The sequence below is a fragment of the Spermophilus citellus genome (assembly GCF_964194105.1).
Source record: "Spermophilus citellus genome assembly, chromosome: 8".
Classification (NCBI taxonomy): domain Eukaryota; kingdom Metazoa; phylum Chordata; class Mammalia; order Rodentia; family Sciuridae; genus Spermophilus; species Spermophilus citellus.
Genome location: NC_138189.1, coordinates 153,098,735 through 153,112,756, shown reverse-complemented (window position 1 = coordinate 153,112,756; position 14,022 = coordinate 153,098,735). Strand labels below are relative to the sequence as shown.

Below are 14,022 nucleotides of genomic sequence, written 5' to 3'. Positions count from 1 at the left end.
ATAGTGCTGAAGATCTAGTTGCAGGTCTGGGTTGAGTTAAAGCACCAGTGAAAGATGTCATTTTCTCTTGGTGTGCTTGGATGCACAGCTATGGGGATAGGTATGATGGACAGCAGAGGCAGGAAGAAAAAACTAGGTGAAGAGATGTAGTCAAGGAAGTTGCTGAAATGCAGTTTAAGTCAAGTTTATGGGGACAAAGAAGTCACATACCTAAGGTAACTAACTGTGGGTCTGGTTTTCTGTGTGGCTGATGAAGTCATTCAGAATGATAAATTGAGATGGCAAAGAAAAAGAATTCAGTCAGAAACCAACCCCCTAGTGAGTGCAGAGGATTAGCCTGGAGCATAAATTGATGATTAATATTAAGAAAGATGGAGGATGATTTCAACTTTGTAGAGGGAAGAATTTTTCATTAGGATTGATGTAGGACAATTGAAAATGTAGGTTTGGGTCTCATTGAATAAGTAAGTGTACCTGTCAATTTAGATAGGATTTTTAAGCATCAGGGAAAGACCACTGTGGGAGAGCATACTATGAGAGTCAGGAGGTGGCTGAGCAAAGCAGAGTACAGCACCTGAGTGGAGTTGTGGGAGGAGGAAAAGAACCGTGCAGCAGGGTCAGTAGTTAGAGATTACAGTGCCGTCCTGCTGGACACCTACAGTTGCTTCTGCCGGATAACCTGTTAGTGACTGGGAAACTTAGTTAACTAGAGATTTAACCAGAGTAATGCAGTTCCGTAAGCATGATTACAATGTAAAGGAAGGACTGTTAGAAACAAGTGTTAGATGACTATTACAACCAAGCAAGTGTTCGTTGTCTTTCAGGTCGTTTTTAAACCTCTTCTGAGTCATACAGGCATCCAGTCACAGGACACAGTGCCACTCTGCTACCGAATGTACTTTGGAGAACACCTTTCATTTTCGGGGACTTTGGACTGCCTCAGAGCAGATATTGTGGATTCAGATACAGCAAAAGAGAGAAAAGGCAAAAGAGCAAGAAGGTATCTTTTTGCATTTTGTTGTATAATTTTGTGCAAGAATCGTACCTCCTGTTTGTCTTTTAACTTTGCTTTCTTCTAATCCTAGTGACAAAACGATTCTAATATCTTATTTAGAAGATAGTTTCTGTTTAATAAAGTAGGCACATTTTAAATGAATTAACTTGTTCATTATGTTAACTTATTGAAAGGTCTATTTTAAAGCATTTTAATACCACGATGGCACATATACGAGGGTTGTCTGAAGTGCATTTCTTGATACAAACATTCAGTGTTACCCGCTTGGCCTGCAGCAGTGGGGTATCTGTGGCCTTATGGATTGCAGTTTCACATCTGTTTAGGATTCTTCACTTGCTGTCTGAGTTGACTTGCAGCAGGTGGTGTTTTGAATTAGGAGCAGCATGGAGACCTCACTGAGAGTGCAGCCATCAGAAACTGAGCCAGAGCCCGAGTAACCTGGTGGGAGACAAGCCGTCTTATACTGCCATCTGTATTCTTAAACATTGACAGTCTCTTAACTGCTTCACAGGCAGTGGGACGCCCACTAACAGGACCTAACTGATCTTGGACCTTTCATGAGTAGGAATAGTGGGGTGGGGTATGGTCCCAGGTAGCATTTGTGACTAAAAGTTTATGCAACCTTCAGTTAATCCTATTCATGCGTTTGCAAGGTGGTAGATTAGAAGTAAAGAGCACTTTTATTCAATATATAGCTATGTAAAATATATTTTTCACTTGAAATATTCTTTTGAATACTTTTTATAACTTAACAAAATTAGATTTTATAAAATTTCACAGAGTGATATAGAGAAAATTATGGATTTCTTAAATTTTGTTTCAGGTCAGAATATCTGAGGATTTCTAATATCACAGGAACACCAAAATTGCCTTGTCTTTTCTATTAAATACAGGACTCCTTGCTGTTCACAGTAGAGTGGTACCATGATAGTAGCCACAAAAGCTGAGACTGATTTTAATTAATGGGAATGAAGTTGCTTTTAAGACCTTGAAATGTTTGTTAAAACATTAGAAGTTTTATGTTACTTTCACATGTATAGAACAATGAAAAAATAACACTTAATACATTGTAATATAAAACATCATAAATGTTTCTTTGTAAAACCTCTCAAAGGGCATTTTGCACAGTTTTTTCCTTCTCTCTGTACAGCGTAGAATACTGAATGAGCATCTTCTCTGTGCCTTGGAGAAATGTCGTACTCCTTTATAAGCAAGGGTCAGTTGGTTCCAACCCTTTGTCTTCAGTGTCAGGAACTGTGTCTTGAGTAGTGTCAGCAGTGCTTCCTCTGGATGTCTTCTTACTTCCCACTTCCTCTGGCTGCACACCTAGTTTTTCCCCAGAGTAAACGAATCAGCATTCCTATGGTCCCATGGTCCTATGTCTTTTCCCACCCCATTTATACTGAGTTGAATTTCTCTACCAGTATTACCAGTGTCTTTGTTTAATTTTCATCTTTGTTATCCAGCTTCTTCTGATTACTTATCTTTGTAAAATATCCTGAGGATTTATCACTGGGAAACCAGGGGCAACACAGCTAACTGCTGTGTATAGACTGAAAGCAAATGTGCATTGGCCAATCACTGACAGGAGTGATAGTGATAAATGTCTGTTGTTTGTATAGTGAAGACCTAGTAGCAAGCCTGTCCTCAGAGTAAATACCATAGTGATTGAAGTTTATTCAAATTTGAACCTAGACAGCAAAACATTAATACCTATATGTACTCCCTGTTTAGGGTTGAAAGATCTGAGCTAAACTTGTATTTCTATTTGTAATAGCTGGCTTTCACAAAATTAAATATATTTGTATGTGCATGTATCTGTTCATGCACACATACATTATATACATGTCCATGCATGTGGATCACATGCAGGTGCTATGGAATCTATACATAATTAGACAGATGTAGATTACATATACATGCAATTAGATTCTAGTCACAGCCTTCTTCTTTTCAGGTCAGAGTATCTGAGGATTTTCTAATGTCACAGGAACATTGAAATCCTCCCCATCCTTTCTATGAAGTGCATGTCATACTGGTGGAGATTAGACCTTCCTCCAACTACATTTCCCTTTTATGTTCCCAGAGAGATTCTGTGCTCTCTGAACTGAATTACCTTTGGTCTAGTTGAATTTAACATTGCTTTTAATTTTTCTGCTATCATCTGAGTTCTGAATGTTGTACACTCTCACAACAAACTCGTTATTGGCTTTTATTTCTCAGATCTCCTATAATTCCATCTGCAACTCTTATTACTTATTTGGAGACCTTAAGTGCACTGTACTTTTCCCGTCATTAATTTCAGTCTCACCTGGTTTTGTTTTTGGAAGCACATTGTTCATTGTGCAAATTTTTGTACATTACTTTTGGGTCCTAATTTCTTGTGAAACACATATAACACTTCCACTAGGCTGTACAGCCAAGGCAGTTATTAAACATTTAGCATAGAGTTTGGAATGTAATAGATTCTCATAAATGCCTTCTTATCCCTGCTGTCTCCAGTCAAAGTAGTTTCACATACTAAGGATTAAAACATATTTTTGCATTTTAATTGTGTTTTTTTTTTTTTTTTTTTTTTTTTTTTTTTATGCTGAGCCCAAGCCAGCTCTTTGTCTCCAAGTATTCAGTCATACTCTCAGTTGTTTGGCTTTTTTCCCCTTTTAAACTTGAGTTTCCTGGCTTTAGGATTTTCTTGCCACTGTTAAAAACTTGTTTTAGATTCTTACTTTGCAGTTCTGATTCTCATTATCAGAGTTTTCCTTTTCTTACCACATAGTCGGCATTGAATGTGGGCTTCCTCTAAGGTTGTGCAACTTCATGAATTACACTAGGATGCAGCACTTTTCTTATTAAGTAAGCAATGCTAGTATTCATTAAGGAAATGCCATTTTAAAATTGTAAATTCTTTAATTGGGAACATTTTCAAAGCACCTTTTGTTTTTTGTTATTGTTTGTTTGTTTTGGTAATTGAAAAGGTTGATGTTTAATTTGACCTATGTGACTGTACAGTCAGAGTACACATGAAAAGGAGTGGGAAAATAACCTTTTTAAAAGTTTTGGTATTTGAGATTGTTATTGGTAGTTGTTTCATGGAAATTTGAGATTCGGGGGGTTTAAATTAAAATTGAGCTTCATATTCTTATACAAAAATCTTTAATTAGGATTTTCCAAAATAATTTTTGTACAAGATTTTAAGTATTTTTCATGTATATTTCTTATTTTCGTTTCAGTTGCTTTTCCTCTCCACGTAAAACTTGGTAAAGCATGCCTTGGGGGTTTCCTTTCTAATGGCAAATAAAATTCCATTAAATATGAAGAAATTAAATATGTAGTTTAGTACAGAGAGGGTGGAGAGGTTAAGGGATATGTTCTAATTGATCTGTAATTATAGAACCATCATTTCTACCATTGAATGGCAGGGAAGAATTGTTTTATTGCTTCATTGAAATAATTTCTTAGTGTAGGAAGACTGACTTTGACTTAGTAGTTACAGAGTAAAATCCATAGGGAAGACTGTCTAGTGAAAAAAACCGTAATCTTGTTGGCTGTCTTGCTTAAAATTATTTATATGGCTTATGCCATATTTCACCTTGGAGATTAGTCTGCTCACAAATTTATAAAGATGTGTAGTTCTAGAAAAAGAAGTAAAGCCTTGTCCTTTTTTTTTTTTTTTTTTTGAACTCTTAGGCAAGGGCACGTGAATCTTCCTCCGCTGGAGTTCAAGCCAGCACTAATGTTGGAAACGTTTAGCATCAGTGCTGTGGTAATGGAGAAGTCTGTATGCACACCTCAGAACTCCACCAGTGCCCTTTCCTTCCACGATCTTAACAAGCGCTATTATAATACCTTCCACTGCAACTTCACTATTTCCTGTCAGTCAATTAGCCAGCATGTAGATATGGCTTTGGTTCGTCTCATTCACCAGTTTAGTACAATGATAGATGATATCAAAGCAACTCAGACTGACATTAAACTTAGCAGATACACAGCCGGATCAGCTTCCCCAACACCCACTTTCAAAACCAGAAAGCATCGAGATTTTCGTTCTTCTGACTTCAGCCGCAGTTCTAGAGGAAGTCTTAATGGTGGCAGTAGAGTAAATAATGCAAAGAACAAACGGACCAACAATGAGAATAACAAAAAGGAATCCCGGAACAAAAATTCATTAGGCAGATCTGAAAGAAGGACTTCAAAAGTGTCTAGGAAAGGTTCAAAAGATGTGGTGGACCACATGACTATTCATATGGATGACTCTGATTCAATCACAGTGTCAGAACAAAGTGAGCCTTCGGCTGAGTGCTGGCAGAACATGTATAAGCTGCTTAACTTCTATTCACTCATCTCTGATCCAACAGGAATATTAGAAAAATCTTCAGAAACATTTGGACCTGCAGGTAACAGAAATTTTAGTGATTTAAAATGATCTGTTTATAGAATAGCAGTAATAAAAAAAATATCAAGTTGTTCATCCTGAAAAATATTTTGGATGGATAATTGAAATGCAGAGAAATTTGACACTGGGGCTGGGGATGTGGCTCAAGCGGTAGCGCGCTCGCCTGGCATGCTTGCAGCCCGGGGTTCGATCCTCACGCCACATACAAACAAAGATGTTGTGTCCGCCGAAAACTAAAATAATAAATATTTTTTAAAAATTCTCTCTCTCTCTCTTTAAAAAAAAAAAAAAAAGAAAGAAAGAAAGAAATTTGACACTGCCAGGAGAATAAATAAACATGGCCTTCGGTTTTCATACTGCCTTGTTTCCCATCTTTCCTCCCTCACATAGGGTGCTCTTAAGGGATTCAGACAAACTAGATTTCAAATATCTGGCTCTGCTATTTACTTTCAGTAGGAACTTAGAAAATGTTGTTTTGAAAAGATTAGATCATTTTGGTGAGGAAGAAGGCTTGTTGCAAATGTGAATGAAAGAAAGATGGGATGGTATATGCAATGTCCTTCCATTTTTCAGTTTTCAGGTCTAACAGTGTATTTCCATTTACTTATAAAGGAGTGCGGAGCCCTACAGAGCCAACATGTAAAGTTGTGTTTGAGAATGAGCAAGACACCAACAGTTTGACCAAGACACAGAGGAAACGTAGCTTGGTAAATTCTGAGCCTCAGCACGTTACTCTAATAGTGTTTGGGATTGGAATGGTGAACCGCACGCATCTAGAGGCAGACATTGGTGGGCTGACAATGGAATCAGAACTAAAGAGAATCCATGGCAGTTTCACCCTGAAGGAAAAGATGAAAGGTATGCTGGGGGTCCTCCTACCATAGTGCTGCTCTGCTCAAGAGATCCAGTGGGCCAGAAGTCCCACTGGGCCCCTTTCCTTCCAGAGATGAGACTCCAGGTTCTGTGGTTGAGTCTTGAGGACTCTGAGTGTAATTGAAGACCAGCAGGTTGAGGCAGCTCTGAAGTCAGTGAAAACATTTGGGAACATAAATATCTAGCTAATGTGTTTAATACCAGAGGCACTTTATCTTTGAAAATCTTTTAATGTCCACTAGTAAGAGTTCTCTAGTAACTGAAAATATTAAGAAAATAAGAAGTTCGTGAATTATTTGCTTTTATTTGTTACTGCTATAGCAATTTTATAACCCAGTACTCATTTTGGCATCGTGTAAGAAGTCATTGCGAAAGCCTGGAGAGGGGGTGCACATGGCAACCCCAGGTATCATGAGGAAGAGGCCGCAGGGTCAAAGGTTTAAGGCCAGCCTAGACAATTTAGGCCCTGTGGCAAATAGGAAGTAAAGAGGGCTAGGGCTGTAGCTCAGTCACCTGCACCCCTCTCCCCCAAATTTCATTAGTTGATAGAAAATTTCATGCGTTCATGAAAATGTACCGTACATATCAAGAGTGATCACACAGGTATGGCATTTCAGTAAATCTAACAAACCACCATGATTTTATGTGTCATAAAATAATGTTGCCCAGTATATAATATTGCCCAACAGTTGCTGTTGATTATAAAATGCATCCTGGTTTCTGAGATGCTAAAATAAAAATAAGTGCTAACATACATACAGCAATTTGAAACTAAACTTTCAGGGATTCTTTCACAGCAATGACTCTGTAATATCAGCATCTTTTCTTTCTAGTTGTGAAAATAAACTGACATGTTTTTATTAACGATTTACAAATATGTAAGATTTAAATGAAAGTTATTTTGAGCCTACTTTTCATTGTATATTCTTTATATTTATTATTTATATATTTATTATTTAAAAACTAAAATTATACTGATAAAAAATTCTCTGAAGAAACTATATGGATTATAAATTGCTAAGGAAAATATAAACACATCAGTCCTCCTTAGACATATAAGCAAAGGACATAGTATACGAAAATTCACCTGGCTGAGCTGACATAAACAACTGGTTTGACTTCAGTGGTTGAAAAAAAAGAGTTATCAGTTGTTTATCTATGGGTTTAGCAACAAATTAAGAATGAAAATTCCCAGTTTGGGTGAAAATCAGGGAAATGGTTATTTTCATTCACTTCTAAATAAATTCAGATTGCTTTAACTTTCTCAAAGGTTAATTTGGTACTTTTTATCAGAATCTTTATAAACTATATGTATGCTTTGACTCAGCAAGTCCAGATCTACACACCATTGTAGAAGAAAAAAAGTCAGACTGTGTGAAAAGATGTCTGAACAGAGAATCAGCCAGAAGTCTGGCATTAAAGAATTGGCTGTTTTTTGTTTGTTTGTTTATTATATTGTAGAATTTATTATGAAAAAATGACAAATGAAAAAAGTGGGAAGTGATATATATATATATATATTTGGTTTTGGAAGTAATAAAAAGATTGATAACCTATGTTAAAATCATAGGAATTACATAGACCAAGGGTGCTAATTATGGATTCTTTTTCCTTTATTTTTAATTTTTAAAATTTTTCAAATTTTCTTACTAAGAAAGTTTAGAAATAAGCTTAGAAAATACAAAATAGTATTTCTGAGATTAAAAATGCTATTAGGGTTTTGGTACCAAAGGCTAGTTAATGCAAGAAAGGCATATTGAAGTGTGTATTTTGCAGGTACTGTGTATGTGTATCTGATTACAGAGAAATAAAGACCTGTAAGGAAATTTTTTAAAAGTATTTCCAAAATACTTGAACAGATTTTATCATAACTTTATAGTTATCTTTTGTTACTGAGTATATCATGAATAAAATGCAATTTTAATATGAAGTATAGTTATTTCCAGAATTCTAATAATTGTTTTTCTCATATTTAAGATGTTTTACATCAAAAGATGACTGAGACATGTGCCACTGCTCATATTGGTGGAGTTAATATCGTGCTTCTTGAAGGAATTACCCCAAATATACAGTAAGTGTGTTAATTGTTATTATTTTCTTTCACTTGCTCATTAGAGTCTTTCAGAAAATTTGATATTCATTGGATGAGCTCATACTTGGTGGATTTTTAGGTTTATACATAAGGATCTCCGGCACTAAGATTCCAAATGTCATTAAGAATATCACCAAATAAAATGCTCTTAGGAAAGTAATGGTTTTCTCTAAAACAGTTTTTGCTACCTGTTTAGTCTCCCCTGCCCCTGACAAAGCTAACTCCCAGGACTTTGTAAGTTTGTCTAACAGGAAAAGTGATCACAGAACAAATTTCAGTTCACATGTAAGATGTAAATAAATGTTAATGTAATTCAAATAGTTACTTGAAACAATATTATAGGCAAAGAATATAGACCATATCTTAATATTACATTAAGTAGTGTTATTCATTCACACTTGATTTTAAAACTTTCTTTTGTCATTTTTGCTTTTAATGAATTTAGCCGAAAAGCTTATGAAATCCCTGTAAAGTATAGGTAGCCATGGGAGGGAGTACCCGGGAGTGAACCCATGGTGCTTAACCACTGAGCCGCATCCCCAGTCCTTTTTATTTTTTATTTTAGATAGGGTCTCCCTAAGTTGCTTAGGGCCTCACTAAGTTGCTGAGGCTGGTTTTGAACTTGGATTCCTCCCGCCTCAGTCTCCTGAGCTGCTGGGATTACAGGTGTGTGCCACGGTGCTGGTTTCCTGTGTTTTTATTTTGACTTTGTTCTGAACCTTTTCCCTTTAAGTTCTGTTCTTGGTCCTGTTTGGAAGAACTCTGTTGATGATCACCTTTACGCAGGGCATTCAGACTACTAATCTGTGATCAGCACATTTAACCATTTGACTTCTTCGTGTCCTTGGTAGTATGTACCTTTGCTCCTAATTTCCTTTCATGGAACAGTTTTCTACTGTGACTACAGTGTGTTTTGATAACTTAGGTCAGGTTTTGAGCGCTTGCTCTCCTTGCTGCCACAGCTGCTTACTGTGCTTCTGTTGTCCTGCAGTGCATCCAGCATTCTAATGGATGACTGAATGGAAGCTTTGGCCATAGATTGACTAAGAAGAATCATTAGTTATAGCTCTAGTCATAGTACTTAAAAGTCTACCTGATGTGGTGACCGTCTTGGGAACATTCCCTGAAGTGGGTGTTTATAAGTGGGTTGTCGCTTTTTGCCATGAGTGTTGATGATTTCCCTCAAGCAATCATCTTAGGTTTAAGTCTTGCTGGAATAGTTTGGACCCATAAACTAGCATCATTATGGGTCTAGATCACGTTTCGTAAGCAGTGTTCTAAAAGAAAGACCAGGAAATACCAGTGGCTGTGAGAGAGGAGATCTTTTTCTATTTACTTAGCATGAGGTCGGGGGGAGTGTTATTATCTGACATGAAAATATTAAGAAGTGGGCCAGGAACCTCACATGAGTTATTCAGTCTACACTGCAATGCTGTGAATGGGTGGTTTTATCCGCACTTTTTAGGACAAAAAGTTGAGGTTCAGAAAGATCAAAACATTTAAAATCATATGTTTAGTCTCAAGAGATGCCAGTACCTATTCTACCAAGTCCTGATGCTTATGTAGAAAGTCACAGAGGTTAGAGCCCCTGATCTCCTGATAGACTCTTAATTTGAAGGGCCAGGGTTGCTTTAGCCTTCTCAGGAAGTAAACTGAGTTTCTTTAGATGTTGCATATATCATATGTGCTCTGTCCCCTTGGATCTCTTCTTTCTAGTATCACTTAAGAGAAGGGCTTCAGATGTTCTCCCAGCTTGTAAATCTTGTATTTATTTACAAAACAAATTTTTTTTTTTTTTTTTTTTTTTTTTTTTAATACTGGGAATTGAACTCAGGGGCACTTGACCACTGAGCCACGTCCCTGGCCTTATTTTTGTATTTTATTTAGAGGCAGGATCTCACTGAGTTGCTTAGGGCTTTGCTTTTGCTGAGGCTGGCTTTGAACTCATGATCCTCATGCCTCAGCCTCCCAAGCAACTGGAATTACAGGTGTGTGCCACTGTACCCAGCTTACAAAACAAATTCTGTAAAAAATGTTAAAACAAAGATGATATTTCTTGACCCTACCCCACAGTAAAGTTCACTGAACTGTTTTATTTGAAAAATAAAAGTTATTCATTCATCTCTGCCATTCTTGTAGTGTTGAGTTAAACATTTCATTTCCAGTTGCAATGAAAGGAAACGAAAAAGTAGATTAGAAAATACTTTGAAGGAAAATTTTATGAGTGGGAAGTCAGAAAAGATTTCCAGGTGATTGTCATGTTGTAACTAATTCATATGAATGTTTATTTGCTTCCCTTTTGTTTTCCTGCTTTCTCTTGAATCTTCGTCTGTAGACTGGAGGATTTTCCTACATCTCCTACAAGTACAGCCAAACAAGAGTTTCTGTACGTCATATTCTTTTTCATGGCTTTGTGATTGATGTAGAATCATATAGTTTTAAAGATAAGTGTCTAAATTACCTTATGGCTGTGAATATATATAGTTATTATTCCACAACTTTAACATAGACACTTCAATAGAGTAAAGCTTACTAATGTTTAAGGAAAACACAGGTAAGGGCTACCTGTTGGGTAATTCCTACCTTGTTTTATTGTTGCCATAGTTTGTAACATTGTAGTTGTGTGTTTTTTTTTTTAGGCATGTTACTGTTAAAATGTCTCTTATTGCAAATACTTGTTTATGTTTGATATTATAAGATAAAGAAATTTCACTTTTCAATTTTTTTTTTACTTATTAAGAAAATTGTTATTAAAACATTAACAAAGATGGGACGAATTTATTGTCCTATTGACAGATTTTTTTCCCTAGGGTTTTATTATATGTGCTTTTATATTTTGAGTGACTTAATTTGACCCAGTGTATATCTGGTATTTTTTGATACTGAGCTACTTTAAATATTTAAATAACATTTAAATGTATTTAAATATTTAAACATTCATCATATTTAATCCCAAAGTTATAGCAGCTAGAGATTTCTTTTTTATTCATTTTTATTCACTGAATTCTCTGAATATATTAATACTGACTTTAGAGAGAATGCTCTCATGGGATTAAGGTCATATCTGCTCAACAATTATTGATTAGTTTTTATACTATGTTCTAGAAACTAGTGTAGGTTCCAGAGATGTAACAGTAAGAAAATAAAGAAGTGGTCTCTGTCATGATACCACTTAGATACCCCTCCTTCCTTTTAGAGTTTTCTTCTGAGAGAAATATGTAAGGTGCAGTGACCAAGTAGAAAAGAAATTCCAATGATTTTTAACAGTTGAATCAATAGTAGATGATCACTATACTCCACATCCTAGAGATTTTTAGAGAGTCTTGAACCAAGATGGACAGTGTAAGCCAAGTTGCACAAATAGTCTCCTTCTCCCTGTCTCTGAAGTCTGGGACCTGCTGGGGGTGGGGTTGGAGCTAGAGCTAGTGGTTATGATGGTGTGGGACCATCATGTCGTCCAGCTCCATGGAATGCCTCTTGAAGTGGTGCACTATGAATGGGCTCCTCTAGTAATGGGCAAGGCAGAGCCCCGAGGTCCTTAATACTTAACATCAATATCTCCCCTGGAAATACCTCTGTTGTGTCTCCAGTAGGAGAGCTCAGCCCTATTTGCTTCTATTCTGACTTTTGGTAAATAATTGAGAATGCAGTGTTGCATATGCTCTTATATAATTAAAAGTGGTATTTTGGAAAGCTTCCTATGTTACAGAGGGAAGCAGTGAGGTAAATGTGGAAAGAAAGAAAGAAATGTAGCTTGCATTTTCTGTTTTATTATTTTCAATTTATATTTTCACTGAGTGGCAAGGAACTGATTAAAATCTGATTTGTACTGAGCAAGGCTGCTATTCCTAGTTAAGAATTAGGAAGTTTTATTGGCATAGATTGGCATTTCTTAGGGTTGAACAACATGATGGTCTACACCAATCAAACTGAACCAGAAACTGAGAGGGTGCTCTTGTCAGAGTGCACCTGGAAAGGATGTAAGGAGACCTGTACTAATGAATGAGATAGTTTATAGGTTGCCACTGGGAGTTATCAATTGATAATTATAATTCTTAGAGTTGTTACTTAGTCAAGGCCACATAACACATAGTGTATGTGTGACTTTTACACATGAAAGAAGTGATCAGGGTCTAACATGGAGATGATAAAAGCATGTGGCCTGATGGGTGTTCCTGAGGCTTGCATGAGAATTTACTGCAAGTGCCCAGGAAGGCTGATGAAAGGATGCATCGACAATGCTAGTCCAACTTACATGCTCCACCAGGTCCACTGTAGCCTCACCTGCAACACCCACAGTGCCCAACAAGGCAGGGGGCTTTTCCCGTTTTGCTTTTACTTCATGAGTTCAGGCGGTAGGGCTTTTAAAGTGCCTAGCATGCCTTCAACTTTTTTTTAACACAGTAAGTGATTGTCAAGAGTGATTTCTTTGACTCTGATTAGATTTTAGAAAGCATAGTATTTTTTTTTCCTTTTCTTTTTAGCATCTTTCTCTTGTTAGTGGTTGTACAAATCTCTAAGTTGGAGGAGGGGAGTTTCTGAATGGGAACAAAAGTCAAGTGGAATTTTGTGGGCACATGTATGTAATGATGTGTCAGTGTTCATGCTTTTACTTACATGTGAGCACATATTCATTTTTCTATTAATTTCTATTAGAAGTTATTTGCTATTTAATGCAATGTGAAATAAATGTATTTAATATTTCTGGAAAACATTTCATCAGTGTACAATTTAACGTGAAAAATCTTACTTGCCTCATTGAATGATTTGTTTTCCTCTTGTTCTCAATACTTCTTCAAAATTTCTGTTTGTTTGGCTGCATTGTAATGGTTCTCCTCCTCTGTTGGTAGAACTGTGGTGAAATGTAGTATTGCCAAGTCCCAGGCCCTCTACAGTGCCCAGAGGGGACTGAAGACAAACAATGCAGCTGTGTTCAAAGTAGGTGCCATCAGCATCAACATTCCTCAGCACCCTGCCACCTTGCACAGCATGATGGTTCGGAGCTCTCACCAGCTCTCCAAGCAAATCTCAGACCTTATCAGACAGCCTTCTACAGTGTGAGTGACCCCACCGTTCCCATTCGATGATTCTGTGTGATACCTCAGGATTTTCTTTGCCTGTTAACAGAAGTTTGAGAAGATGAAGATACAGAAGTTTGAGAAGATGAAGATACTTCTAAGTATTGATCATGTGAACAGTAGGGCAGGTAGAGAGTAGTGAGACGTGATCATGGATGAATCATGTTGGGTGTCATCAAGTACTGCTTCAGAAATATAGGTGCCCTTGTTCCATGTTGCATTACAAAGCTGAAGAGAGCCTAGGGGTCTGCGGGTATCCAAAGGGGTACCATCAATCCTTGTTTGCTTTGGATTCATCGAAATTAAGAAATTGCAGTGGTCATTTATGTCCCATGCATGGTTTTGTGCTGTCCGTTACATGAAATTGTCCTTTGTATTTTCATATGTGAAATTATTGTCCCTCACATGAATTATTTAAGACTGCATTTAATGCCACATAAATATTTAAAAGACAGCAAATCTGACCTTTGCACATTAACTTCATCCCCTGTGCCTGTAGCCATTATTTATGGCATATGCATTGCTGAGCTTTATTTTTGGTCTCTAAAAGTTGTAACTAATAGAAATATAT

General features: G+C 36.7%; 1 protein-coding gene across 11 annotated transcripts in view; it reads left to right on the top strand.

The window, feature by feature from the left end:
* The window catches only part of BLTP1 (bridge-like lipid transfer protein family member 1), a 360,418-nt gene that overhangs the window by 276,731 nt on the left and 69,665 nt on the right, over positions 1–14,022 (top strand). For 10 of the 11 annotated variants that reach the window (XM_081303434.1, XM_081303435.1, XM_081303429.1 and 7 more), the window contains 6 exons: positions 825–1,000; positions 4,703–5,409; positions 6,021–6,266; positions 8,259–8,352; positions 10,709–10,759; positions 13,224–13,430. In XM_081303434.1, the coding sequence (XP_081159560.1) occupies positions 825–1,000; positions 4,703–5,409; positions 6,021–6,266; positions 8,259–8,352; positions 10,709–10,759; positions 13,224–13,430 (1,481 nt within the window). The remainder of the gene's footprint in view (positions 1–824; positions 1,001–4,702; positions 5,410–6,020; positions 6,267–8,258; positions 8,353–10,708; positions 10,760–13,223; positions 13,431–14,022) is intronic. The other variant, XM_081303436.1, reaches the window with a different exon arrangement.